Below are 27,208 nucleotides of genomic sequence, written 5' to 3' on the forward strand. Positions count from 1 at the left end.
GTCTTTTTTATCCCCAGCTTTCAAAGCTTGACTCATTGACCAGATTTCTTTCGAGAGCATGAGAAATCGGAGACAATCAAGTTGCACTGTTCCCCTGGGAGAAAACACTAGCTTTAGGTTTAGATAAAGTTGAGTAGAAAATGGAAGTGGAGTAATTACAACCTCGCTTGAGTTCAAATGTGATTCCATACGGTAATAATTATGTCTGCTACCGTGCAGTTGGAGTGCATTTTAGTTATATCAATTGTACGAATAATCAAGCAAAACCTAAGTTGGAAACAAAAACAAAAAGGCCAAAGAAAGGGATTATAGAACATTTACGGATGATAAGAAAAAACTGAAATTTCGCATCATGGATTTTCGTGTGTTTACTCATACCGTTCAAGTGAAGTTGTGTGCTCGAAGTGAGCGAATCTATTTACGGTTTTATTGGTTCCAGATTTTGGTTAACATATTCATAATAGGTCCAAAAACTCAGGGATCGAGATACCTAAGAATAAGAATCCACACTTGCGGAGGAAGACCGTTCTGATCGATGTGTATGTATGTGCAATATGTAAAGAGAGGCCAGATTAGATTATAAGAAAGAACAGTTATCGCTTATCTAGAGGAGGCGAGCATAATATGGAATTAAATCTCAGAACGTGCCATAGAGATTTGGTATAATGGAAGCTTTTAATGTTTACGATCGGTATAACACCCTCATTATATTTGATTGTTCTCTCTATTCAAATTTAAGTGAAGAATTATATATCTCAAGTGTAGGTGCATTTTGGAAAAAAACACTAGTGTTAAGTGTTAGACAAGTCATTGGAAGGCATAAACTCCAGTTAATAAATGCTATTGAATCATAACATTTGGATATATTTATATTTTTTTATTACATTATCGAAGAGCAAGCATAATATAGTAGTGGAACATATCGACAGAAGAAAGTAATCAATCCTTACAAAATCACAACACATTGATAACGACATGCATGCTACTGAAGAAGATCCGCCACTGAGATCGTTCTCCTTACCCTAACGATTCATGAAAAAGGTTTATTGACCAGCATTAGATAAGTGAAAAAAGCTCGGAGATATTAAATGTTGTTAACCATACATGCAAGGAAAGGATGGGGAATTCGTCAGACATACCCGTTAGTGAGTTGATTCATTGTTGGCGTTCCCGTCCAAAATGTAACCGAACCGCTCAGATATGCGAGAATCGTAAGGATGGATAGGAAGCACGTTAGGCCTAGTAGAAGCTTCAACATAGACATTTCTCTGCGCATGAAGAGGAGAATAATTTGTAATGCAAGATGATAGATTGGACTGAAGGGGTCCCCTGGTGGTACAGAAGCCTGGCGTTGAGAAATTCGCATCGTTGCTATGGGCATTAACAAACGAAGAAGCAAGATGTTTCTGCATTGATTGTGATTGATGCTGCTGTGGAGGATACGTGTGCAATGAATTGGAATAGAGTTGCAATGCATTTCTTTGCTTGGTATCAATACATGTAATACCGGAGTCTGCCATATCATAACAACTCCTCTTCCCGGGTTGCATAGATTGCTGTAATACTGCGGTAGAAGATGTGCCCAAATAACCCATGTGTTGAAGCTGTCGAGAATCCTTGCATAAAATGTCTGTGTAAGATAATTGCGTACCAAAATCCCACAATTGGTGCTGAGTGTGATCCCCAGGTATCTGGTTTGAAATCCCATAAGAACTCTCGTCCTTGTAGCTCAAAACGTTCATAAACTGACCTGGGAATGACGATTCCAGGGAACTGGCCTGTGGGGATGCAGCAGGGATTTTGGCTGAAGCTGATTTCCTTTTAAATCTTTCTCTTGCTTCTTTCAGCCTAGCCGATTTTGACAAGGAAGGAGACTTGGATGTATACTCAGCTTCCTGCATAATGCTCCCATCCGAAGCACCGCTGCTGCTCTTGCCCGCCTCAGAATGCTTGCTAGGCTCCATGGTTAATTCTTTTTCTCTTAAATTAATCTCGGTTTTTGTGCCTACTTGAGCAGTTGCACTCTCTCTACATTTAACAGGCGAACAGTTTGTAGATGCCAGGTTGGAGCCTGCGTCTACAACAGGCGCAGAAACAGAAAGAGAATGCTCATCTTTGTCAGGTTGAGGCAGCTCATCAATAAACGGCTGGGCTGCTTTAAGTAGCCAATCCACAGCCAAACTGGGCTGCTCATAACCTAGCCTGTCCTGCAGGTCATAGAATTGGATTGCCGTAGACACAGATAGCCTTACCCTCCTGTCACGAAGTCCTTTTGCAGTCCGGACTTTACTGTGCCGATCTTTACCACCTGTCAATCGAGAAACCCGTACTATTCTCGATTCGTCCTGAGTTTTTCTCTCGGATTGCACCTCAATACCCGCCGGTTTCTTCATAAGCTCCGCCGCCTTCCGCTTCGAACCCTTCATCGCCATTTGCATATCATCCGCCTCTCTCGGGCGTGCATTTGCACGGTCTTCCTGCATGAGGCACTCATTAATGGACTCCGACAGTATCTCCAGATCCCCAGAGCTCTTGCTCAGCATGTTATGCGAAGATGCGTCATCGGGTTTGAACTCTTGACTTGACTCCATCAGAGTGGGGTTTATGCCAGTACCTTTTAAAGTTCTTTGGCCGTCGGGGCTGTGAAGAGGCAGGTTCTGAATACTACAGGTAGTAGGGTCGATGTACGCATAAGCAGGCTTCTGCCGAGCCCAGCTGCCAGCTTTGAATGCTTCCACCATAGAGAGCGTACTGCTAGAGGTACCTTTGGCGAGATCCGGTACGAGCTTTTCCCCTGCTGCAAAAGCCGAAGATGAAGGGTCCCCGTAGCTGCCGAATGTGACTCCCTCATCCGAGTACCGGGACGAAGTTTCACATCGTGTCGACCCCTCCGTTAGGCCGTCCAAACAGTTGCATTTCAGGCTACAGCTACTTGCAGCTTTCACCTCGGGAACTAAACCTCCGTTAGCGACAAATTTAGGCTGGCCTGTAACGTACCGTGATGAAGCACAAGGTGAAAAGAGAGGAAATCCTCCCCCGGGGGCCATAATCGTGTACCTAGATGTTTCGTGCCGTGCAGTGCCAACTGCCCTCTACCTTTCTCTATCACCAATACTCCTCGTACATGCTAAGATAACAGTGAGCAACAGCAATCTGCTGTATCTGCACAACAAAGGACAATTGTTAAGTTGCACTGTTTTTCTCCGTAATACCCCAGAAAACCACAACAAAAAACCCGTAAAGAACTACAGAAAAATATTAGCTTTCGGCGGTCCGTAGTGTTCTTATAAAGAAAAAACTTTTTAATGAAACTAGAAACAAGGATATGGAATCGTCCAACGTTTGAATCACAGGAAAAGCCAAATCTGCAGTTTTTTCTTGAAAACTTCAAGTTTACAAGCCGGTTAAAAGCTTTTGACTTGCAAAGCTTCTTTCGTTGTTCCATATCAAACTTATGAGGAAAGTTTCGGCTTTAAACACTAGATCCTTTCCATGTAAACTAAGTATTTGAAATGTAAGCATCAGCATTGCCTAATACTGAACTAAATACGAAACATGAGACATTTTGATCATTTCCTTTGCTAGGGTTTCATTTTCCGATAGCTATTTAAATACAGAAATCCTTCAACATTTCCAGTGGAAAACGTTTCAAGTTCCCAAGGGAATACCGGATCCACGAGTTTTAATCTCAAGCATAGATTTTCTTAAGGGTTTATTCACTATAATTCATGTATTGACAACATAAAACTTTAAGTCATATAGTGTCCAAAAAATTTCTATAACACACTATTTCTGAAATATAGTCCAAATCTTTTCATCATTTGTTTCCAGAAAGCTGCAGCGTAAACATAAAGCTTAATGTTCCTCAACCGTTCGATCCCTACAAACATCCGAACCAAAAATTCCGACAGCTGCTTAAACACAAATTCTTCGACATTTCCAGTGGATGGCTTTTCAAGTTCCCAAGGTTCTGCGGATCCACAAGTTTTAGTCTTAAGCATAGATTTTCTCAAGGGTTTACTCACTACAATTCATGTATAAACAACATTAAACTTGAAGTCATATAGTGTCCAATAAATTTCTGCATCACACTGCAATTTTTTAAATCATTTTATATGTGTAACAGGTTTCTGAAATACATAGTCCAAATCTTTTCATCATTTGTTTTCAAAACCATGCAGTGTACTCGAGAAATCTATAAAACATAAAACTTCATACTCTACAAACATCCGAAACCATAAATTGCAACATCCAGCGCCATTTCTGAAAACAGCAAAGCCTCGGGTTCCATACGTGTCCAAGACTCACAAAGCCGGCCATTAAACGCTCAAATTTAAAACTTAAAAAAGACAGAAAACATTAATTTACCTAAGATCTGAAGTCGATCGAGGAATAAATTGAACAAAACTGCAGAGGGCGAACAAAAGCAAGGCAGCACCGGACACAAGCAAAGTTTAAATTGTCCCCTCTCAGCCGGCTGTTCCCGCCTCCGTTTCAGCCAACATCTGATCTCCTCCTTCCCGAGCTGCAGTGCACGCAAAGAGAAGAAAAAACTCCGTGCAAACCACACATCAAAGGCGCCTAGGTGCAAATATCTCACCTCTCTACAACTCCTGCAATATCCACCACCGCGCTAGGGTTTCCTCCGTCCTCGAGATTCGAACGCAGCACCGGCAGCGTTGAATCCGAAACCGGAAACACAAATACCAGGTTGGAAGCTGCACACAGAAAAAAGTCTCAGTGTCGGCCGCTGCTCTCCTTCACGGAAATCCTAAAAGCAAATCGCCACTCCGCAAAATCAATCAAGCAACAAGAATAAACAAACCACTCACTCCTCTCCCTTCTGCGTTCATCATTATATATAGTCCCAGCTGGATGCGAATGAAGCGAGAGAAGAAGACCAGAATCCCCCATTCTCTCTCTCTCTCACATCTTTTCAACTTAGTTTTTTGCCTTTTCAGGTTTCCCTCCTTTTAATTACCCCGAGGAAAAATGGCTAAATGGCAAAGCGGGGGCCCTTCCATTTTGCCATTATAGTTTTTGTGGCGTGGTTATGCGCGCCACGCCTGCGGAGAAGTCGCCATCAGCCCCTAAAAATGTACGACGCTATCGCAATTCCCACTAACGATAAAGAAGGAAAGAAACGAAGGTAAGGAAGGAAATACGAAACGCCAAAGCACACTACTAAACTAATAATAATAACAGTATTATTATTATTTTCCCTCACCCTTAATCCCACCCATTATGCCCATCCCCATGCTCCACACCCACCGATGCCAACATTACTTTTCAAAATCATATTAACCCATCTTCTTTTTCATTCTCATTTTTCGAATCTAAATCTTGGCTTGGATTTGCGTCTCTCGCCGCACCTGCAACATGTCACTTTGCTATTTGGTGGAAGGCGTGCCCATGCCGAAGCCGTACCTTAGACGCCCGCTTTTATTTTTAATAATTAGCTATAGAACCTAACCTATATTCCCATCGCCTTCTGTTTCTGGTCAATTAGGTAGCAAAGTCCTTGTGCTTTTCTAGCCTCTGCCTCCGCCTCCTTCCATATATAGCAACTTGTTCCTTTTTTTTCCACATCTACCCCTTCATACAACTCACTCTCACATGAAGCAGACTAAGCCGCCCTTTTATTAAATATGACAGGACTTTAAAGAAAGCTTCTTTGCTGTCACAGAGCCTACTGTTTCACGATTTTATGTGTAAAGACAAAACAAGGCAGAACAAAGCCAAAGAAGGTCTAGTGTTTTAAGAGGAATAAATAACTTCCAATCTACTACTATTTATTCTCGCCTTTAAGTCTCATATCCTTCATTAAGTTTAATTAGTTTCTCTAAATGGTCTGATTTCAATATCCTTCACTCTTAATGGACTGATTTCAAGTCTCATATCCTTCCTTAAGTTTAATTAGTTTCTCTTAATGGTCTGATTTCAAATCTGCTCCCTTGACTAAAGATGTGAGACAATTTGTGTGCAAATGATCTCAGCTGTAGGAGGAGGATTAGTCTCACTCTAGCTCATTCATGTACTCAACATATGGGTTGTCGATCATTGAGATAGGTCGTAGGGATACCTTCATGCAACAAAACATGGAAAAAAAAAAAGTTTTCTACTTGTAATTTAATGTTGGGGAAGATATGTTGAAAATAATGTTTGTCTAATTAGTATCTTTACAAAAAATATTAATTTAATTTGTTTTCCTACATTTTATTTTGAATGTTTTAGTTGGTGATACCTACTCTATTTTCTAAGATTTTTCACTATTTTTGAGATGTTTTTCTAGACTCCCTAGAATTTTGTACATAAACCACTCATTCTACCACCTTACAAACAAGCAAAACACGCTTTAAATAAAATTTCTAGCTATGTGAAATGGCTAAACAACACAAAACAAACCCAAGCAAGGTCTAACTCCTGCGTAAAGGGAATAAATAGCTTTCAATTTACTTACATTTATTATCTCTCTTAACCTTCATATCCTTCATCTAAGCTCCAGTGAGTTTTTTTTTAAATATATATTAAGATAGAGGAATAACTAATTACATATCATGAGAGTATCATGGCTACATGAGAGTATCATGTCTGCATAAAAGTGTTGACTGTCTACATTGTCTTGCTAACATATGCCTATAACAAGTTTGATAAACATGATGTACAAAGTTTTATACCGTTTTACATATATAGAAAAAAATTAACTTGCCAAAACATGATATTCAGAGATATCTAATTTTCACAATCCATTATAATTACCATAAAAAAATTCGGGATTTGATTATGTGTGTGTGTGTGTGTATTTAGCATCAACATTTCGGATCACACTCTATGATCCATCATCTGGATGTAAGATTTTTGTTGCATTTCTTGTTCACTTTCATCCTGATGATGGATCACAGAGTGTAATCCAAAGCGTTGATGTTAAAACATACAACACACACACACACACAAAAAATCCAAAAAACTTTTATGGTAAAACATGATATTATTCATCAAATTCACAAACATATAAGTATAGTGACCATCATGATTCAAAGGAAGTGTCTACGAGTTCATGCACAAGCAATGTTGTTGTTGAACTTAGCTTGATTAGTATCAAAAGCACCAATAGGTGGATCTATTGAGGGGTATAGGAGTGACTTTCCAACTTGGGCTAGCTCAGTCTCTCTTCTCTATAATGGCTTCATTTTCCTTTTTTATGTCAATACCTTTTTCTTTGGCAAACTAGTTTAGAGCTTCAAGTTCCTTATGGTTTAACATGTCCTTATATGTGTCAAAGAAGTGTGTTGATTAGATATCCTCCTTATAAATGATGATAGCTCCCTCTTTAATCAAGATCATGAAATACTCCTTGGGAATCTTGAGAACTGCAGAGACCTATAACATTATATTGAAAAAGGTGAGTTTAAGATTAAACCCAATAAGTTTCCTCGTGTTACTCTGAAAAACATCCTCGTTCCTCTTTCTTCCAAAGATACCAAAGCACCCCAACACACAAGAGAAACTAGAACTTGTTGAGTACATAACCAAAGGACTCAACATATAGACCATACTTTAACAACATATTCACATTCAAAGAATAAATATTCAAACAATTCTAAATAGTTACAAATTGAGCACAAACTCGATGGAAACCTGCCTAAGGATAACACATACCCAACAACAAGTTTTTTTCAAAATAAATAACTATTTAAAATAAAGTTTTTTAGGTATCACTTCGAGTGGAAGTAGATGAGAGACTAGGGTTTCAGGACTAGTGGTGAGCTAGAGGAGGAACCTGAAGCAGATGATGACCCAGATGGATTAGGTGGGTCCATCTGTTTGTTCGATGATGACCCAGTCAATGCTTGGTGTAGATTGGGGCTTCTTTGCTTATCGTAAGAGTTTGTTGTTTTTTGTGTCCTGTGTGGTTTTGGGAAATGTTATTTAGTAGAGTGGAACCCTATGTTATCTCATGAGGATCATTTTTTTTTGTTCCCAAGGATGTCCTATGCTGAAGCTTTGTTGGAGTTGTATGAGATCGGTGGTCTCTGAATGACAAAATGCTATGTTGGAGGTGTGGAAGGTGAGATCAGTACTGATAATGGGAGCTTCCTATTTTCTATGGTGGTTTTAGGGGTTTTGGGCATGTCTTATAACCACCGTACACCTTATCACTTTGGCTTGTGTCCTCCTTTTCTCTCAAACTATGTTAGTGGTGCACCTTGATGTGGTTTTTGAGATGAGGTTTATGGCTTTTCAAATCTAGTATTTCTTGGGAACTTACCTCCTATCTTTTTCCCTTCTTTTTGATGGATTTAAAGGGCTTTGGGTAGCCTCTATTTTGCATGGCTAGGGAAGATCCAGTCTCATGTTGGGGTTTTACTACATAGTTTCATTAGGGATGGCTCATTCAATGGTGTTAGTGCAAAGTCTCGCTATTTTGACCTTTTTACCTTATGTTGTGTTTCTTTATTTGTTTTCTTGTTGGAGTGGTTATTATTTTGGTTGGCTTCTTTCTACAGTCACAATGCTTTTGGTGTCTCAAATCCCTTTTAAGGGGAGACCTCATTGTTGGCTTTGTGGTAGCTGAAGACTATGCTTCTCCTCATTTCAATGTGGTTGTTTTATTTTGAGGGTTTTTTTTCTGTTGTCTACTAGACGGATGTTGATAATTTCCAAGGGCCTATTTTTTTTGTTGATCATTTTTCATTTCTATTTTTGGTAGGTTTGGGGTGTTTCAAGCTCTAGAGGGAATCCAACTCTTTTCGAATTTATTGCTAACTTGGATTCTCTTAGATTTATCTGATGGATTAGAGAGTCGTGATTATTCTAATTTATGGTTTGGGGAGCTTGAAAACCTCACTGGTCCCTTTCGTGTAAAGTTTGGGGAGTGGCCAACATTTTTTGTTGGCTTCTCTCGTAGTAGGTTTTCTTTCATCTATCTTTCCTAGTTTTTATTCAACAGTTTATGGTGGGTTGCTAGACCATTGTCTATTTACTAGGTGGCAGAGATTCATGTTGGTGGGTTTCTAGATCCCCTTTAAAATCTACTTGTATGGGGTTTTGAGTCCCCCAAAAATTGCTTTAACATTAATTAAAAGAAAAAATTTTCAGGTTTTGTAGGAGAGTGCCATATTCTATCGAACAATAATTGCCACACAGAAATAGACCAGTTGAGACCTCAACTCTAGTTAATAAAATTGATTGTCTCTTCATCATTTTGTATCGTATTATAAACCCGTTTAGGAGAAATGTCAATAAACTTTGTGCCATTATTCCATTATAGATGCTTAAGAAAAGATTCATTACCAAACAATTTACCTAGAAAGAACTTGTCCACAATTTTGGAAATCAATGTATAATTCTTCTTTTGAGAAGAGGGAAAACCATAACGCTAACTAATCTTAGCCCAAGAACCTAACCGATTATCTACCAAAACATGCTTAACCATTGAGAGTCCTTTGGCATTTCAAGCCTTAGCAAAGGAGCATTGAATAAGGGTAAGAGGTTAAGAATTAAGAGAGACCGCACATTAGAGAGATATATCCAAAACAACATTTAAGTGACTTTAAAAAATAAAATGAACTCTACTTTTATTATTTATATGATGTAATGTTGAGGGTGATTTGTTGGAAACAATGCTTGAGAAATTTGTATGTCATCCCTAAAAATATACGTTTATTTAATTTGTGTTCCTATGTTTTATTCAAAATATTTTAGTTGGTAACACTTGCCCATATTTATTTTTGATATTTTTAGCTAGTAACATTTGACTCCATTCTCTAAACTATTTTACTAATTCTTGATGTGTTTTTACACTTCTTAAGTTCTATAATATAGTAGTCTCTCTATTGCCTTCTAAATAAGAAAGCATACTTGAAATTAAATTTCTTACCTTATAATTTGACTACTATTCTCTCTCTCTCTCTCTCTCTCTCTCTCTCTCTCTCTCTCTCTCTCTCTCTCTCTCTCTCTCTCTCTCTCTCTCTCTCTCTCTCTCTCAGTTACTTTTGCAATGCTACTATGTACTTTCCTTTTTGGACTTTAATGGATCAAATAGTTGGATCTAAAATGTCAAGTAAACATAGTTTAAACTGCAAGTCTATGCATCTCAATAGAATTATATATTTTTGTATTTTTACATTTGATGTTATATAACATATTTGTCTATTTATATCATCTATTTTTTCTTTTTTATATTTGTTTCTATACAATTTATATTTTTCTCTTTATATCCTCTACATGTTTATCCATCCTTGCATTGTAGTTTCCTTAGCCACGATATTTTGTTAGAAATTTTATCCAATGAATATAAGAGGTGCGATAATACATTACAATTCAAATGAAAAAATTTATGTGCAATAACCACTATAATTTATTAGTTTTGGTGATCAACATACACTATGTAGATTGGGAAAGTTACTATATAGTGTTAAAAAAGTTTCAAGAGCATAATAATTTAAAATAAATAAAAGCTTTGTATCACGTGGGGTATAAAATATTAAAAAAAAAGTTTATTTATATGTCTATATAAAGTATGATGGTGGTAAAGCTATTAATATATTATAAATAGAAGAATTAATGAGAAACTATGTGAAAGACATTGAAAACACTAAAGAACAACTCAAACTATTATTTTAGATTAATGTAATAGATTAAACTCAAACTATTATTATTGTACTATATGTAGATGATTTCGCTATTTAAACCATATGTGATAAATTGAAAATACTTAAGAATAATTCAACCAAAATTTTAAAATAACCACTCTCTAATTATGTAAAGGATTTTGAGGATCTTTCAAAACTCATTTTCACCTAATCTAAAAAAAAATTAAAATAGCTAGTCTCAGTTAAAAACACTATTTTTGGGGTATGAAAGTATAAAAAGAAGGAAAGATGATGTTTTCTCATACCAAATATGTTATTGATGTATTAAGATGATTGAGAATAAACTAGAGCTAGATAATGCGAAGTAGGATTAAGTTTGAATGCTAACTTCATAAAAAATAGAGTGTCCATGGAAAATTGTGCTCATAGATTATTGAAGATATCATATATCTTACTATAACTAGACTAGATTTTGTGTGTACAAATATTGACACAAAAGGAGGTAGAATAAATCCAAAATTTGTTCAAAGTGGTACATGTCAACTTGGCATTTAATAAAAATGTATAGAAGAGAGCTTGCTCTAGTAGACTATATAGATTTTTTCCATGGAAGAGATATTGAGTACTATAAAACAAACTTCAAGATATAGATTCTATCTTACTTTAGGACCAATTTCTCATAATAACAATAAGTACTTAATCCACATAAGATTTAAATATATTGGTTTCTCAAATGCATCTTAAGAAGCATGGTGGCTTAGAAGAACACATCAACCTCAAGCTTGACAACCTATTATATTCAAATGATGATAGAAAAGAAACTTTAAGCTAACAAAAAAATATGTGTATCATGCTACTTACAAACATATATAATTAAATCATCACTTCATTTGAAACTTGATTGAAGAAGAAAGTAGTGGAGTTGAACTTTTGTGAAATAATAGATCAAATTTCTAAAATATCCACTAAAGCACTACCTATAGTTAAAAAAACTTTTCATGACATGTTACCTTTCAAAGGACATATACAATGAGTGGTGTACTGAATTTTATAGTTTTTTATCCAAATAAATATTATGATTAGCTATTGTCCAACTAATGTTTATTTAATTTAGCCCCCACAATACATCTAAAGCACTCTTGCAAGGGACATGTGTACCTTCTCTTCTAGAATTTTATTTTATTTTATATAGCATTCTACTAGCTTTATGAAGTTCCTCTATAGTTTCCAAGGTATTATAAACACACCAACCACTCCACCACCTTAGGAAAAAAAGCATGATTCAAATCAAATTTACTACTACATAATTTGAATATTATTGTTGTTTAAAATATTTACCATTTTCATGCATATTTTATTCAATATATTTATGTCTTTATGTCCTTTGTAATTTTATTTTTCTTTATGTTTTGATTAGTTTTAATTGAGAAAATAATTTTTTATTATACTTAGCATGTATATATATTTTGAAATAAAACTTCAAATTTTAATTTATTGATAATTAGCTAAAATTCTTTAAATTAAGGCTATTTATGTAATAAGAAATCAATGCATTATTGTTAATCGTAATTTTTATTTTAGGTTTGTTTCAATGCAATGTCTTAGTGTATTTACATATTGACAAGTGAGTCATTATTATGTCTAATATATGACTCATAATCAAATACCTTTTATCCTCTCCATTTAATTACTTGGGACAAGAGTGATTCACTTGGATCAAGATATTGGGCACAAAGTGGATTCAATAGTCCCTCGTATGAAATTGAAAATGATACTTCTATTATGTAAAGTGAATGTGGAGGCAAGGGAAAAAGATGAAAAAGTAATGGTTTTAGCACATAAAAAGATACAAAAAATAAAAAATATGGACAACAGAAGTAACTCTAGAAAAGAAAGATACAAAGGAACCAAATGGCAAAACCTATGCTAAAATTTAAGGGACCATGTTGCCTAAACTAACCAAGACATAGGAGCACCACATAGGAAAAAAATAGGATCTAAGAATCCTACAAGTTAGTTTTTGAGTGATTTGGATAAGGTTGTCTTGGGAAACCTTGTCTTAGGTCAGGTTCATCCTAGGCACCATTGACCTCTTGGTTAAGGTGAGGTTGAGGACTTGAGGTCTAAAACAAAATGATGATATTTTATTTTGAGCCAATATGAATGTTTGAGCATGATCTAGCATGGGAGGATATATACACTAAAGTAAGGCTTAGATGATCATGAACTTACATAGGGGTATAACTTTGTGAGAGAGAGAGAGAGAGAGAGAGAGAGAGAGAGAGAGAGAGAGAGAGAGAGAGAGAGAGAGAGAGAGAGAGAGAGAGAGAGAGAGAGAGAGAGAGAGAGAGAGAGAGCATCACTAAGCTCAATAGAGCAAGCCCGAAATCCACCCTGAATATTAACTTATATAACCACATGCAAGGGAATACAAAGAAAGAATAATAATAAAAAAGGGTAAAAAATAAAAGACACATAAAAGGGTTTGGTACTGAATATAAAGGCTCCAAATCAACTTGTTGAAGAAATATTGATAATCAAAATTTCTTAACCTCTAATATTATTCTCAGAATGTTATTGCAAGAACACAATTAGTCACATCGAAAGAGAAAGAGCATACATTAAAAATAAGATAAGGAATCAATATCAAACTAGTTATCAAGTTATGTTATGATATAGGATCAGGGAAGAGAAGGGAATGGAACATTGACTTTATGGACTAGCAAATTATGTTATGTTAAGTGATCCATGATAGAACACAAATTATACAAGACAAAAACTCATGCTGTGTTATGTGATTCATTTGGAGAGTGTGTGAAGATTCAAAAAGAGTATATTAAGTTGTGTTATATTATTTCCACTCAACCTAAGAGAGATTTGAGTGTAAGAGAGTTTAATATCCTAACAAGTTTTAAGGTAGTCAACTCATCTTTAAAATGTCTCAGTGCTAAGGAAAATCAATAAAAATATTTCATGAAAGGAAATATGTGAATTGGTGTAGAGAAGAGTCAAATGATCTAGAAATTTGTGTTATTATATCCAATCCATCCTAAAATCAAGGCTAAGGATGAGTTGAATAGAATAACATTTTCCAAGGATAACCAAGAAAATAGTGTATACAATGAAATCTATAAATTGGTGCCATACAGAGTCAAATGTTCTAGAAAGTTCTGATAGTCATCTCATCCTAAAAATAAATATTTAAAAAAGATAACAAAATAAAGCACCATTTTTGTAAGGAAAATGTACAATATTTGAATAAGGATAATAAAGAAAAGTGCATTTTTTGTGAGGAAATATTGCAACATAAATCACGACGAGGCTATATATATGATGGTAGCATATGGCTATGGTGGGATCTTAAGGAAAAAAAAACAAGAATAATTAAATTCAATACCAAGAGATATCTTTTAGGAAAACATATTCATGCAATTCAAGACAAAGAGGGCATATTTCTTTTCTTTGAGGCTATAGGTAGATAATTGTGAAAATGGTATCTTGTATCAAGTGTAAAGGGATTCTTGGGGGAGATTCATAAGGAGAGGGTAAATAGATCTTTTCATGGAGACATGTACATCCAAGAGGTCATATTTGACAAAAATTACATTACTAACCAAAAGAGAGGAAAGACACCATGAGTACACGTCTCCCCAATTGCTAGGTAATGAATTATTGATGAAGGATTAAATACTTTTGGTCCCAATTAAGTGACTAATTATAATAGACATGCACTTTTATGAAAGGAAGAAGATTTAATCAAAGATGTACACCTTTTGAAAAAGAGAGAATCATAAAGCATAAAATAAAATTATATAAAAAGAAATGACATTATGCTAAACAAATATGAATCAAAAAGGGAAAGTGGGTCCTTAAGAAGGATAGAAGAATGAAACACTATCATTTACCCCCAGGCATGGGGATAGTTTAAAAAACTAACATATTTCTCATAAAGTAAGATTGTGAATAAAAGTTAGGTTTTATGCAAGACAAAGAGCCCCCTGATAAGGTAAGTTACTAATATTACATAGTTTGGAGCAACATTAGAGGGGAATAGAGCTCTAAAGCACTATGATGACATTAATAAAAAAACATAAAATCTGTTGTAATATCCATAAAATGTATATTGAGAAAATTTGAAATAAGTATTCTAAATTTCATAGAATCAACAAGAGAATGAGAATAAGTATGATGAAAAAGAAAATGGACACCACTACTATTATTTATTTCTTAACTCTTTATAACTTGGAAAAAGAGGAATTTAATGTTTTTTTTTTCATACTTAAGTTTCTAGAGATCTTTATTAGTATCCAAACAATCCTTAGGTGATTTTCTTTATCCTTGCAGTAATAGAATTTTCAAGGAAGGTAGAGGATTCCTATTGATTACTCGTTTTTGATCTTTATGATATGAGGTAGAATGAGAATCACTTGCATTAGACTTTTCTCATCTTCTTTGTTTGGACAATAAATAAATGATTGGGTCATCTTGAAGAATTTTGTGAATAGTACTTTCTTTAGGTATAAATCCCAACCCTTCTCTAGTATATTATGAATTATAATAATCTATAGGGACCTTTATTCCTTGTTCCATTTATCCAAGAACTTGTACCCCATAGTTTTTCTTAGAGACAATTTCATAAACTATTCTGTAGTATGCCCTTTTTTTCTAAGGTGGGAGGCTTGCATTATGAAGCTAATTAAAAGGTGTTATGTAGTGATGGATAGTAGGAGGATTGATTGAGCTACATGCATATAATTAAACCTATCACAATTATTTAAATGCACTTTACGAGGTTGGAAAAAATTAGGTTCATTTATTCATCTTTGCTTAATGTTATATCAGGGTAAATGCAATGAATTAAGTATTGAACATACCGAATAACTAAGATGGGGGTGAATCAATTATTCCCACACAAACTATAAAACTTTTTCTCTATCTATCTTATAAATAGTAACAATAACTACTTGTGATATATTTTTAACACATTAAATACCCATAAAAAATATAAACGTGGATTAAGAACAAGAACACTAAGATTTACATGGAACCTCAAACTGGAAAAACCCATAGGATAGCGAATTTTCATGAATAAACACCTATAAGGGTGACACCACATATAGTAACTTCTATAAGAGGCTCACTATAAGTTTTTCTTACTACATTTTGGCTCACTACTAATAGGATTAGTAATAATGCGGTTAGATACATAGGAATACAATAAAGGCTCACTAACAATACAATTAGACTTATATCCAATAAAGAATAAATGAAAGAAAAACCCACCACTAAAAATAGTCACTAGCATTGTATAACACAATATGCCACTTCTTGCCTCAATTCGCAATAAATATCTCAATAAATTCACAATTACAAATTGCATATTACTTACATACAATAATCATATATTTCATCAACTAAAATATTTTCTCATTTTCTAATTGATTTCCTTAAGCTTGTTGGTTGAAATATATTTGAGAATAGATTACATGAAGACATTCTCATGGAGATAAAGGAATGAAACATAGACCACTTTGACCAAAATAAAATGCCTTAACCAAAATAATATACTACACTATCTCCATTATCTTTGATGCCAAAAGTCATGATGAACACATTGCAAAGAAGTTGTTAGGACCAAAGCACAAATAAAAAGCTTCAACATGGATCAACCCAAAAATGTGTGATACACCATATTTTGTAAGCCAAGTGGATCTACCATTGTTAATTAGATCTATCACTGAGGCATATAAGGATAAATCATTTAAATCTCATCCATCGGTGAACACCTCTACTGATTCATATGATATCAATGCACATTAATTGATATACAATCAATATGTCAAAACCTATAAATACACAACCACAAATATACCAAGAGGCTAAAATGTGAACATGTTTACATTAATAAAAATAACATGGAAAACATCAATCTCACATTATAACATCAAGTGAATAAACATTTATTGCGTGAAAATATTATGATGGCTAAGATAAGATCTAAATGAATAAGAATGATCTTCAGTGATACATATACTTGGAATAACATGCTTAGCTTTCTTCCCATACTTCAATGAATCTTTGTGAGGAGACCTAATCTATTACTAATTTGTTATGTTGGATCTCTATTCAAGAGGTCATTTATAAGAGTATTAATTCTATCTTTATTCACAAAATATAGCCTATGGTAGGCACAAGTATGACTCATTTTAATATCATCTCTAAGATGATCATTTCCAGCAAAATCTCTTTTGAGATCTACACGTTCCATGAATTTTTTAAAGAATGATATTATATAACAAAATAAAACATGGATAAGAACTTTTAGAAATGATTTTCAAGTAAAAAATAGTTTGAAACACTAAAAATTCCATATGAATGAATGCAAGCAATTACAATGGAAGAGTCCATTATCTAACTCGTTATTTTGGTAAATATGACTAAGAATTAATATAATCATATGTGAAATAGAAAACCAATCAAATTTAGTGATTTATAAAATGAATTTCAAATATCATATCTAAAACTTACAGGTATGTAAGAAGCATCAAGCTCATCAAAAAATAATAATGTAGTGTTCAATATATCTTACTAGCTTATGTACAAACTAGGAGACTATGACTATTTCTACTTTAATTACTTCAGAGGGGAGTGATCCACTTATATCAAGGTATAGATAATAAAGTGGGTTCAATAATTCAATCTTAGGTGTTAAAAATGATGCTACTATTCTACAATTGAATGTGGACAATAAGACCAAAGTTGGAAAAGTAAGGGGTTTTAACATAGATTGAGAGAAATAAAATATCTATACAATTGACAAAGGTAAACCTAGAGACAAAAGAAATAGAGGAAACTATTTCTAAAATATGGTTTAGAAATTCAGAGACTACCTTAGTTGTAGAAAGCTTGACCTATGAACAATAAATGTATATAAAAAAGAGAGCTAGGGCCAACATGTTTGCTTCTATGGTTGTTAAAAGACTTATCAAAAATGTTAAAGAAATATTAGCTAGGATGGCCTTGACCATGGTTTTTCAAATATACAAAAAGTAAACCTTTAGGTTTTATCCCAATTTAGAATTCAAAATTGTACCTCCATATCCTATCTCCTAGAGAAAAAGAAGTAGAATGTTTTGTTTGATGGGGTTTACCTATGTGATACCTTGGATTTAGATATTTTATGAAGTAGAACTAATATTTCATTGTAATGAAAGCATGATGTATTGTGGTCACTAGTACATTATAGGTCATTTTTTGACCTTTTATTTCGACCAAGCCCTTAATGAGCTTGTTGAATACATTTTTTTGTTTTTATGCCTGATTTGGTCAAAATTTTGACCAAGTTAGGGTTTCCCAATTAGATCAAAATTTTGACCAAATCGGGTTCATAATAATAAAAAAGAAAACCTTGTTTGTCATTTGTTATTGTGGTGGAGTTTGTTTAGTGGCAATCTGCAATATAGGAGCCATTTTAGGTTAGTGCCCTAGGCCTTATCTGTTATGCCTTGACGTATGCGAGATTATTTATGACCCCATTTGCATTCATCTTTAGTGGTTTGGATTTTCTATTTGATAATTGTATGTGCTCAATTATCTCATGCAAGCTGCTTCAAGGTTGATTACATTTTACCAAAATGTTTTTCAACTTTCTTATTTTCTCAGCAAGATTATATTTCCATGAAGAATTTTGTAAACTAGCTCAAAGTTAAACAAACTGAATGATGAATTTTTTCAAGTATTCCAAGCTTTTAGTAATGGAACTTTGATGGCTGGGAGGTTAAACAAACTGGATGGTGAATTCTCCTAGGCAGCTGTAGTCTTAAATCATGTTGTCCTCATCAAATCTCTAGTTTCTTTCTCTGGTCACATAAATGCGTTCTTAAATAATATAAATTTTTATTCATTTTTTAAACCTAGCATATAGCTAAACCCAAATTAAAAGCTTTAGAAATTTGGCATCGTAGGGCACATTGAGCCTCCCGTCATGTGTTGTGAGGACTTCCACATTGTTGAGACCACCAACGCTGACCATTGGATTGAGTTGCAATGAAGCATCTACAATTTGTTTCCATTAAATGTAACACAAAAAAGGCTTATAGTGTTATCATGTACAAAATGTGGACTGATTGTTTCAAATTACAGTTGATCTTAGCTGTGTCAAGATGGCTTAGCTGATAATTTTGACTTAATTAATCTTGTCTTTTGTAGATTCCACTAGACATGTCTTGGAAAATATTTGGTAAAAAAAAAAACCATATATATATATATATATATATATATATATATATATATATATATATATATATATATATATATAGAGAGAGAGAGAGAGAGAGAGAGAGAGAGAGAGAGAGAGAGAGAGAGAGAGAGAGAGAGAGAGATGATAACCATGCATAAAGCTACAAGAGATTTGCCTAAAGCCATGAGAGCTAATTGATAAATGATATCATTATTGTGATTAGGCACGTCATATTCATCTATGCCATTTTTCTAAAATAAGAATATTCTTCAAGGGAACGTAGCCTATGGTACTTAACCTTAGTTATATTGAGTATAAAGTAGAGTCTACCATCCCTTTCACCCTTTACTTGCTTAGTAATTTGACCAACTTAATAGATTTAAGGAAAAAGATGAGTGTTTAATGATGGAAGCGATGGTTCTTGTGTTCCATATTTATATCATTACATTAATTAAGTGATATATGTCTAAGATGCTATAGAGATGGTGGAAAGTGTGACAACTTCATTTGGTTATTGTTGCCTATTCCTATTTTACTTGAGTTGTTGTGTATCAAAATAGATGAGGATATCTTCTTATTTTAATATAAATTTATATTAGACCAAATATTCAAAGAAGAGTAGCAATTAGATACAATTTTAATTAAAGATAACAGTCATACGCAATGAAATAAAAACATCTATCAAGTTCTGGAGAAACACACTTCTATGCTTAGGCATGAACATAAGCCAAAATCTGTGAGACCAAGCATTGGAGAAATTAAAAGGAAAATACCAAATCAGTTTCTAGACTATATAATAACATATTCCCAATCCCAACATCCTACCAATGATCTCATTTCTTTGTCAAGTATTGCCTCCAAATTCATACTAAGATCAGGTTTAAAATAATAAAAGAATGACAATAGGAAAGGTGCTTTTTTTTTCTACCATACTCAATCTCTATTATGCAAGTCAAAAATAGTATGAGGTTTATATTGGATTGGTTCATTTTGAAATAGGTTTTTGCTCTTTTCTAAGTTTAATACTAGTGAGTTTCAATCTTTGGAGTATTTAGTCACTCTTTGTGTTGGGTATTGAACTTGTAGTAAGTCCAATGGTAAGATTTCCCATGCTAAGATGTTTATGTGTTATTCTTTGTGGCTGCTCTTGCATCAAGGTATTGAATTGGTCAAAAAGTTCACATCATAGTCTTTTTCATTTTAATTGGGGTATCATTCCAAGTAGTAAACTTTAGAGAGTCTATTATCTACTTTATGGTTATCAAACATGATTGGTTTTAGTATCAAGGTTATATCAGATTAACTCCAAGCTTCACACATCATTTAAATCTCAAGAATCTCTAAATTTGATCCTTAAGTCATAGGGAAGTCTCTATATTTTTAATCAGGCAGCAGCGTAATAAACTTTCTTATTTATTTTTTTAGTTGGTGCAGGAGATAGTAAATGTATGCTATTTGATTTTTATGCCACAAAAGTCTCGCTCTGATTATTTTATAAGGCAACTGTAGATCTATGTGTTCAACTCTTGTGTTCATTGTTCCATATAACTGTTAAGGATAAGCATAGGATGCTAAGAAATAATCCTATGTCCAAAATGTATGCCCTAAGTTTTCTTGTATCAAAATGAGTGTAATCATCTACTCGTAAGTTTTTCCAATTAGCAAACAACAACCTCTTGTTCATTGCTAGGGTTAGTAGTGTTTTCTTAAGTGAGCAATACATTCACCAAATTAGGGTAATTGTAGGAACTCTTTAGTTAAAGCCTTGAAAATGATCTGAATCTTGTATCCTTAATTTGATTTTCTCCAATTTGAATAGCTAATTTTCATTTTGATTGGACTCATATTTGCATTTTCATATTTGATACATTGTTTTGTGTTGTAGAATTTAAGAATTGAGACTAATTTCCTTGATTCCACATTAGGAACATTTTAGGGAATCAAGATATAGAAATTCCCCATAATCATGTATCATTAAGTGGATATGTTGGAAAAAGTAAATGAATGTCAATTTTTTACCTACATCAATAAGGGCTAAATTGAGTTGGGTGGTGCACTCAGCTCATGTTGGGGTACCACCCATTAATTACACTACTAAAGAAACCAAGTGTTGAGTGAATTTGATGGAATATAATCCTTAGGGAAAGAATAAAGAAAAAAATCATTAGACATGTTGGTATGATTTATTTGATCTTAATTATATATGTATTGCACACAAACACTAGCTTACATAAACTCAAGGAATATGACTTAACCGTAGAAAAAGAAAACTATTTTAGTCAAAATTTCTTGTCATGCAACAAACACAAATTTTCAGTGACATTTAATGCATTTAAAGGAGAAAGAAAACATGGGCAATCATATTTTTCCAAATAAAACTCTTTCTACATTATGACACATTATATTCATATTTGATCCTCTTTTTGAGTAGTTGATTACAATATAAAAAAATGTTGACTCTACATATGCTTATGTTATACTCAAAACATAAAAATTAATCATTTCTAGAAACTTTAGATAACAGAAAGATACTAAAAACTCTTTTTCCTTGTAGATCCATTACACTCTGTACAATCTCAATCCCTTGTTAAGTATATAAGCAGTATAATGATAATGTAGGATATTTTGTATAATACACACTTTTTGAGTTCTTTATTAGTGTACTTCAAATCAACAGTAGACACTTTTACTAAGTATCTACATTCTTCGTTTTCCATAATAAGCTTCTCTGCAAACTAGTCCAAATGTTGGGTGTTGGTCTATGAAAGCACTCTTTTTCCCTTGAATGGAACAAACTCCACACTCTTATTGTTCAACATCTTCTTTGATATTTGAACAAGTTTCTTCATGTTTATCTTGCTTTCCAATTGGGTTTAGACTTAAGTAGTTGAATATTGATCAATCTCGAGTTCCATAGAAATGTGAATCTTGTCAATGCACCATCGGCACCAGTTTGAAGCGAATGCCATTTTTTCATTTAAATAATGTGGACTCAAACATTGACTAGGACAATCTTGTTTCTTGTAACATTACAATGTCGAACCCAAAAGCATCTAATTATTGCTTAATCTAGGCCCTTTTGTCTGACATTCCATGTGAAAAGCTTCATGGCTCCCAAGAAGACCAAAATGCACTTCGTGGGCGATTTGCAATTACATATTTTCCATCAAGAGTTGATTAGATACCGTCATCTATCTCTTATTTAATATTTGCCAACTTAACTTTCCTTCCTCTCTTCTTAGGAGGCAGTCTTCAACTACCTGCAATTTCCTACAAGCATCTATGAAATAATTTAGAAGGAGATTTAATACAATTTATTCCAATAATTTGAGCATCCCCTAATGATGATGAGCAATTAATTCTACCAAAAGAAATCTAAGATTACATATATTGCAAAATCAAACCAAGAATAACATATTTACTATGAAGCATTCAACGATGCAATAATTAAATGTGACAAAAGGATCATAATGTTGAATATATTTAGTAGGACCTCTCCACTTTGTTCTATTGTCTCACTTTTATAAAGAAAGAATACAATTAACCACTCTAAAATATAGAAGTCATTTCCTTACATACACTTAAAGTCTTGCTAAACAAAAAAACATGCATATCATATTAGGTATGGGATGAGTCTTGTCATAATGTAAATAGGTAATTCACAGAAAAACAAATATTTGTTTATACTTCATTATGTAACAACTGCTTGATATTTGAGTTTAAAAGATTGGATAAAATTTCCTCTCTCATCCAAGTATTCAAAGCATTTGTATTCAAGATTGACAAAGAAAAATGGGGTAAAACTAGAATCACTTATAATTTATGGTATAACTGATTTTTTTTGGTGACTTTTTTCAAATATGGGGTACAAGAACATTCCTCTAGCATACAACATTTAACAATAGGTGAAAATTTTAAAAATGACTTGAAAAAAATTAATGGTTGATACCCATTGTCCCTAATAGATCGTCTAATAGCTGCTCTAGCCTCACTAGGCTTTCCTTCCTTTCTCTTCTCCATTTCACAAGCCTAAAAATATAAAGATGGATTGATGTGAATCAATGATCTCCTACCAACCAAAAATGAAGTTTTCCATCCAAAAAATCTAACCCACAATCTTCCCTTGCTTATTACTTGCTCAAACAACACATTCTAAGGCTAAATACATAGCCATATTTAGCCTAGGGCATCAAGTTTGAAGTGGCTAATGGTCTTTTCCTGTCCTGAGATTTGAAGTCTCAAAATGAATCCTACCTATTTGCATTTCACTGAAGGGAATTAATTTCCAATGGTGAAATTGCAAGTAATGGCCATTTCTTGGCTTCAAACCCTTGAAATAAGAGTTTCAGACCTGCAGTCAGAAAGTTTGCTAGAACTACCTCAAAATTTAATCAAATTCAACCAAATAAATTGAAAATGAATGATAACACATGAATTTAACTTTACATGTGCATCATCTATTCGTACCAATCCATACAGAGTCATACAAAACAAAATTTCTTTAGAAAATAGTTTTTTCCCTTCATAAAATGTTGATTATTCTGTACAACTTGATGGTTAGTTAAGAAATAGACATAATGAGTCTTAAATGCCTTCATCCAATCAATTCAAACCAACTTTTGATGGTTATGAATGTTGGGAGGCCAAAAAAACATTTTTTGACAACTTTTCCAAAATTGCATTTTTGCATATTTGCAATTTTTTGTCAAATATGACAACTTTTTACATTTTTAATCCTAGTGGACACCAACTAATCCCAAACCTTTAGGAATTGTAGGAAATATGTATGTCTAAGGTGAAACAAACATGTTTTCCATTATTGAACACCAAAACACTCAAAAACCAAGAATTAGGTATTTTAGTAATGAAGTTCAAAAACCGATGAAATAATTATTTTAAGAATTTACACCTTCAAGAAGAATTAAGAATGAAGTGAGACAAAGGAGGATATTAACAAAGAGTATTGTTAGCAGACAACTTTTCATTGATTATAATATTGGTGAATTTGAGCAAGGTGACCAAATTTTTCTTTTAAAACCATATGTGCAGATATAAACATTAAGTACAACATGTCCAATACTTTTGTAGATATACACATTAATTAGGCCAAATTTTTCTTTCAAAACCATATGTGCAAATATAAACATTAAGTAAAACATGTTCACTATTTTTGCAGATACACACATTAATTACACCAATTTTTTCTTTCAAAACCATATGTGCAAATATAAACATTAAGTGCAACATGTCCAATAATTTTATAGATATATTTTCCTATGAAGAAAGGTCGTGCCTGGCAATATGAACCTAGAACAAAATAATGAGACAATTGCTAGATTGTGGTCTCAGTTCCAAAGAAAAGTTGATAAATGTAATTTTCCTTGCAAAAATTGTAAGGGCTTAAAGAATTGAAGAATTCTAATCACAATAGCCCAAAGTCATTATAGGCAACATGGTCACATTGAAGGGGGGCATAATTTTTATTGATTGGTAAATATGGATCTCCAACTAGAGGAAAATGGAGGTGTGAATATCCAAGCTGAGGATAATGCTCTCATGGAAGAAGATGATAGTGTACCAAAGGACATGAGTGAAGAAGATGGTAGTGGTGTAGATGATGAAGATGATCATGATGATGGTACTAGCACATCTGATAATGATGATGAATATGGTCTTGATATACCTATACTTGAGAAGGCATATGAGCCCCTATACCAAGGTTTCCAAATAACTCTTCTCTTTGGTATAGTGTTGTTGGTTATGAATGGTTTATCTAATGTAGCAATGTTACGTATGCTAACGTATGCCATTTTTACCATCTTCAATGTTGGCATACCATTACTATTCATTATATTAACAATTCATATTCATTACTATTCGTGAATGGTTTATCCAATGATCACATTCTATATCATAAACAACATGAATTTGTAATAGAATACCCTGATTGTCATATTAGTAGATATCGATTGTCATATTAATAGATGTTAGTCAGATCAAATAACAAAAAAGGTGCCCCACAAAGTTTTTCGGTACATTCCCATTATTCTACATCTTGAATGATTATTCAGGTCCACTAGCTTGGCACAATTTATGGATTACCATGCATGCAATAGAAGTCAAGATGACAGTATACGAATGCTTGTGGATGGTTTTGCATTTAAAGAGATAGAAAAATAAATGGTCACACTTTAAAGAAGAACCTTGTAATCTCAAGCTTTCATTGGTAGTGGACAATGTCAATCCATTTGGAGATATGAGATTTGTTTACTCAGTGTGACCTATTTTTGTTATTAACAATAGCATTCCTCCTTTGATGTCCATAATGCGAGAGCACATAATGTTGTCAATGATTGTACCAAGTATTTTTTTCATTTAATAGTTATCTAAATTAACTTATAAATAGTGCATCAAAATGGTCATAATAATTATGCAATGTTTATGTTCATTCAATTACTAAGTAAGTACCAAGTTAAAGATATGAACGTGTAGATTGAGCCCATTATTTACAAGTTGTTGAAGTTATGGAATGGGGTCACTATATATGAAATCTCTAGACCAATAGGACAAAGAAAATTTCAATTCCATGCAATGCTTGTATGGACAATACATGATGCCCTTGGGCTAACTCATTTTTGCGGTATGCTATATTGTTAAGGTCACATATTTTTGGTCTGTCATAGTGCTTACACATTATTGATGTATGTTTAAGGTGTGCATGATAATTGTACATGATGTTTTAGGTCTTCATACAAAGGGAAATTTGCATGTTTAGTTTGTAGTCCAAAGATGAAATCTCGTCATTCAAGAAGTTTAGGAAAGTAGGTGTTTGATGATTTTAGTCACTTTCTCCACAATAATCATAAGTATTGAATTATTGAAAAATATATTTTTAATGGGAAAGAAGAGACAACATCAAGGCCATAAGAATGGCACCTCATATATGGAAGTTGGAATATGATCAACTAAATCATTGAGATAATGTCCAATTTGTGGTCTGAAGTTTGAAATTTATATTTTGATGCTATCTTTTATTTAGTAATGATGTAATTGATGGTCATGAAGGTCATCCAGGCATTAATGACCAACTTCCTAGATGAATAAAAAGTTATCCTACTCAATTTAGTAGGTTACTGTACTACAAGGATCTCTTAATTGTGCATTTGTTTGATGCTACACATATTAGAAAAAATGTAACAAAGATACTATGAAAAATATTGGATGGAAGATGTGATAGAGAAAAAATTGCCAAAATTTGTAATCACATTCATGAATCCAATCATGCATTGAAAAATTTCATTGAATCAAATAGCAATAGAGACCGCATAAATACGAGTACCCTTCCTTGGTTATTAACAAAGCAACAAAGTGATGCATTAAAAGAAGTCATAAAAATAAAAAAATCTCATAAGATTTGTTGCAAATATAAGCAATCTTGTATCAAAGAAAGGTGATTTTGGATTCAGGTTGAAAATACATGATTGAAATACCTTTGTCAAGGTAAGTCATGTTCTCTATTTATAATATCTTTGTAAAATTGTATCTAGTACCTATTGAATTATTTCATAATATATTGAAAAGATTATTTTTTAATGATTGCAATACATCCTACCTTTATCCCTCCTACACCAGTTTGACAATAGTATTAAACAAATTATATATGATCTTGAAAAATACATGAGGTTAAAAGTGTTATTTCTTAGATTTGTTGTCCATATTTTATATTTATGACTTGCTTTACTTTTTATGTAATTTATGTATATTTTTATCTAAAATCTCATTTACATTTTCTTGCATGTTGAATCTCTTTTAGGTGGTTATCATCTAAAGAAATTGATATAAAAGATATCAAATATTAGAAGAAAAAAATTCCATAGCTTATGTGTGAAATGAAAAAGTGTCTACCTTCAACTTTTTTCAATACTCAAGAACACTGCCTCATTCATCAAATTGAGGAGATTGAATTGTGTGGACTTATACAAACTAGGTCAATGTGGATGGTTGAGAGGCACTTGAAATTTATGGACTTGGTTGGACAAAGAGCACATCTTAAGGGTTCTATGGTAGAGGGATATATGGTATACTAGACCATGGTGTACATTGAATATCTTCCCAAGTTTGCATCAAAGTTCCATGTAGACCGCATTTGGGATCCTAACTCCATTAACAGATTTGAATGAGAGTACTTGATGGGGAAAAGTAGATTGAGGAAAGTGAGAGGTAAATATAAGATGTTATTATAGTTATTTTATTCTTATCCATCATCAATATAAGTTGTTTCTAACTAGTCTAATTATTTTCTTTATAGTTGGTCATGAGTGGGATGTATTACATTTGTATATTGCAAACAATCTTGATTGGATGATGGTATGGA

General features: G+C 33.3%; 1 protein-coding gene across 7 annotated transcripts in view; it reads right to left on the reverse strand.

The window, feature by feature from the left end:
• LOC149533394 (uncharacterized) overlaps nt 1–5,203 on the reverse strand; it is a 52,661-nt gene extending 47,458 nt beyond the window's left edge. Inside the window, exons 1-4 of one of the 7 annotated variants that reach the window (XM_089805424.1) lie at nt 4,833–5,129; nt 4,369–4,718; nt 1,140–3,162; nt 831–1,022 (exon numbers count right to left, since the gene is read on the reverse strand). In XM_089805424.1, the coding sequence (XP_089661550.1) occupies nt 1,143–3,047 (1,905 nt within the window). In that variant the 5' untranslated portion in view covers nt 3,048–3,162; nt 4,369–4,718; nt 4,833–5,129 and the 3' untranslated portion in view covers nt 831–1,022; nt 1,140–1,142. Of the gene's footprint in view, nt 1–830; nt 1,023–1,139; nt 3,163–4,368 lie in introns of those variants that run through there. The other 6 variants (XM_089805418.1, XM_089805423.1, XM_089805419.1 and 3 more) reach the window with 6 other exon arrangements.
• Nucleotides 5,204–27,208: the final 22,005 nt, after the last annotated feature.

The sequence above is a fragment of the Cupressus sempervirens genome, chromosome 10, assembly GCF_028749045.1.
Source record: "Cupressus sempervirens isolate cs-2001-9-10 chromosome 10, ASM2874904v1, whole genome shotgun sequence".
NCBI lineage: Eukaryota > Viridiplantae > Streptophyta > Pinopsida > Cupressales > Cupressaceae > Cupressus > Cupressus sempervirens.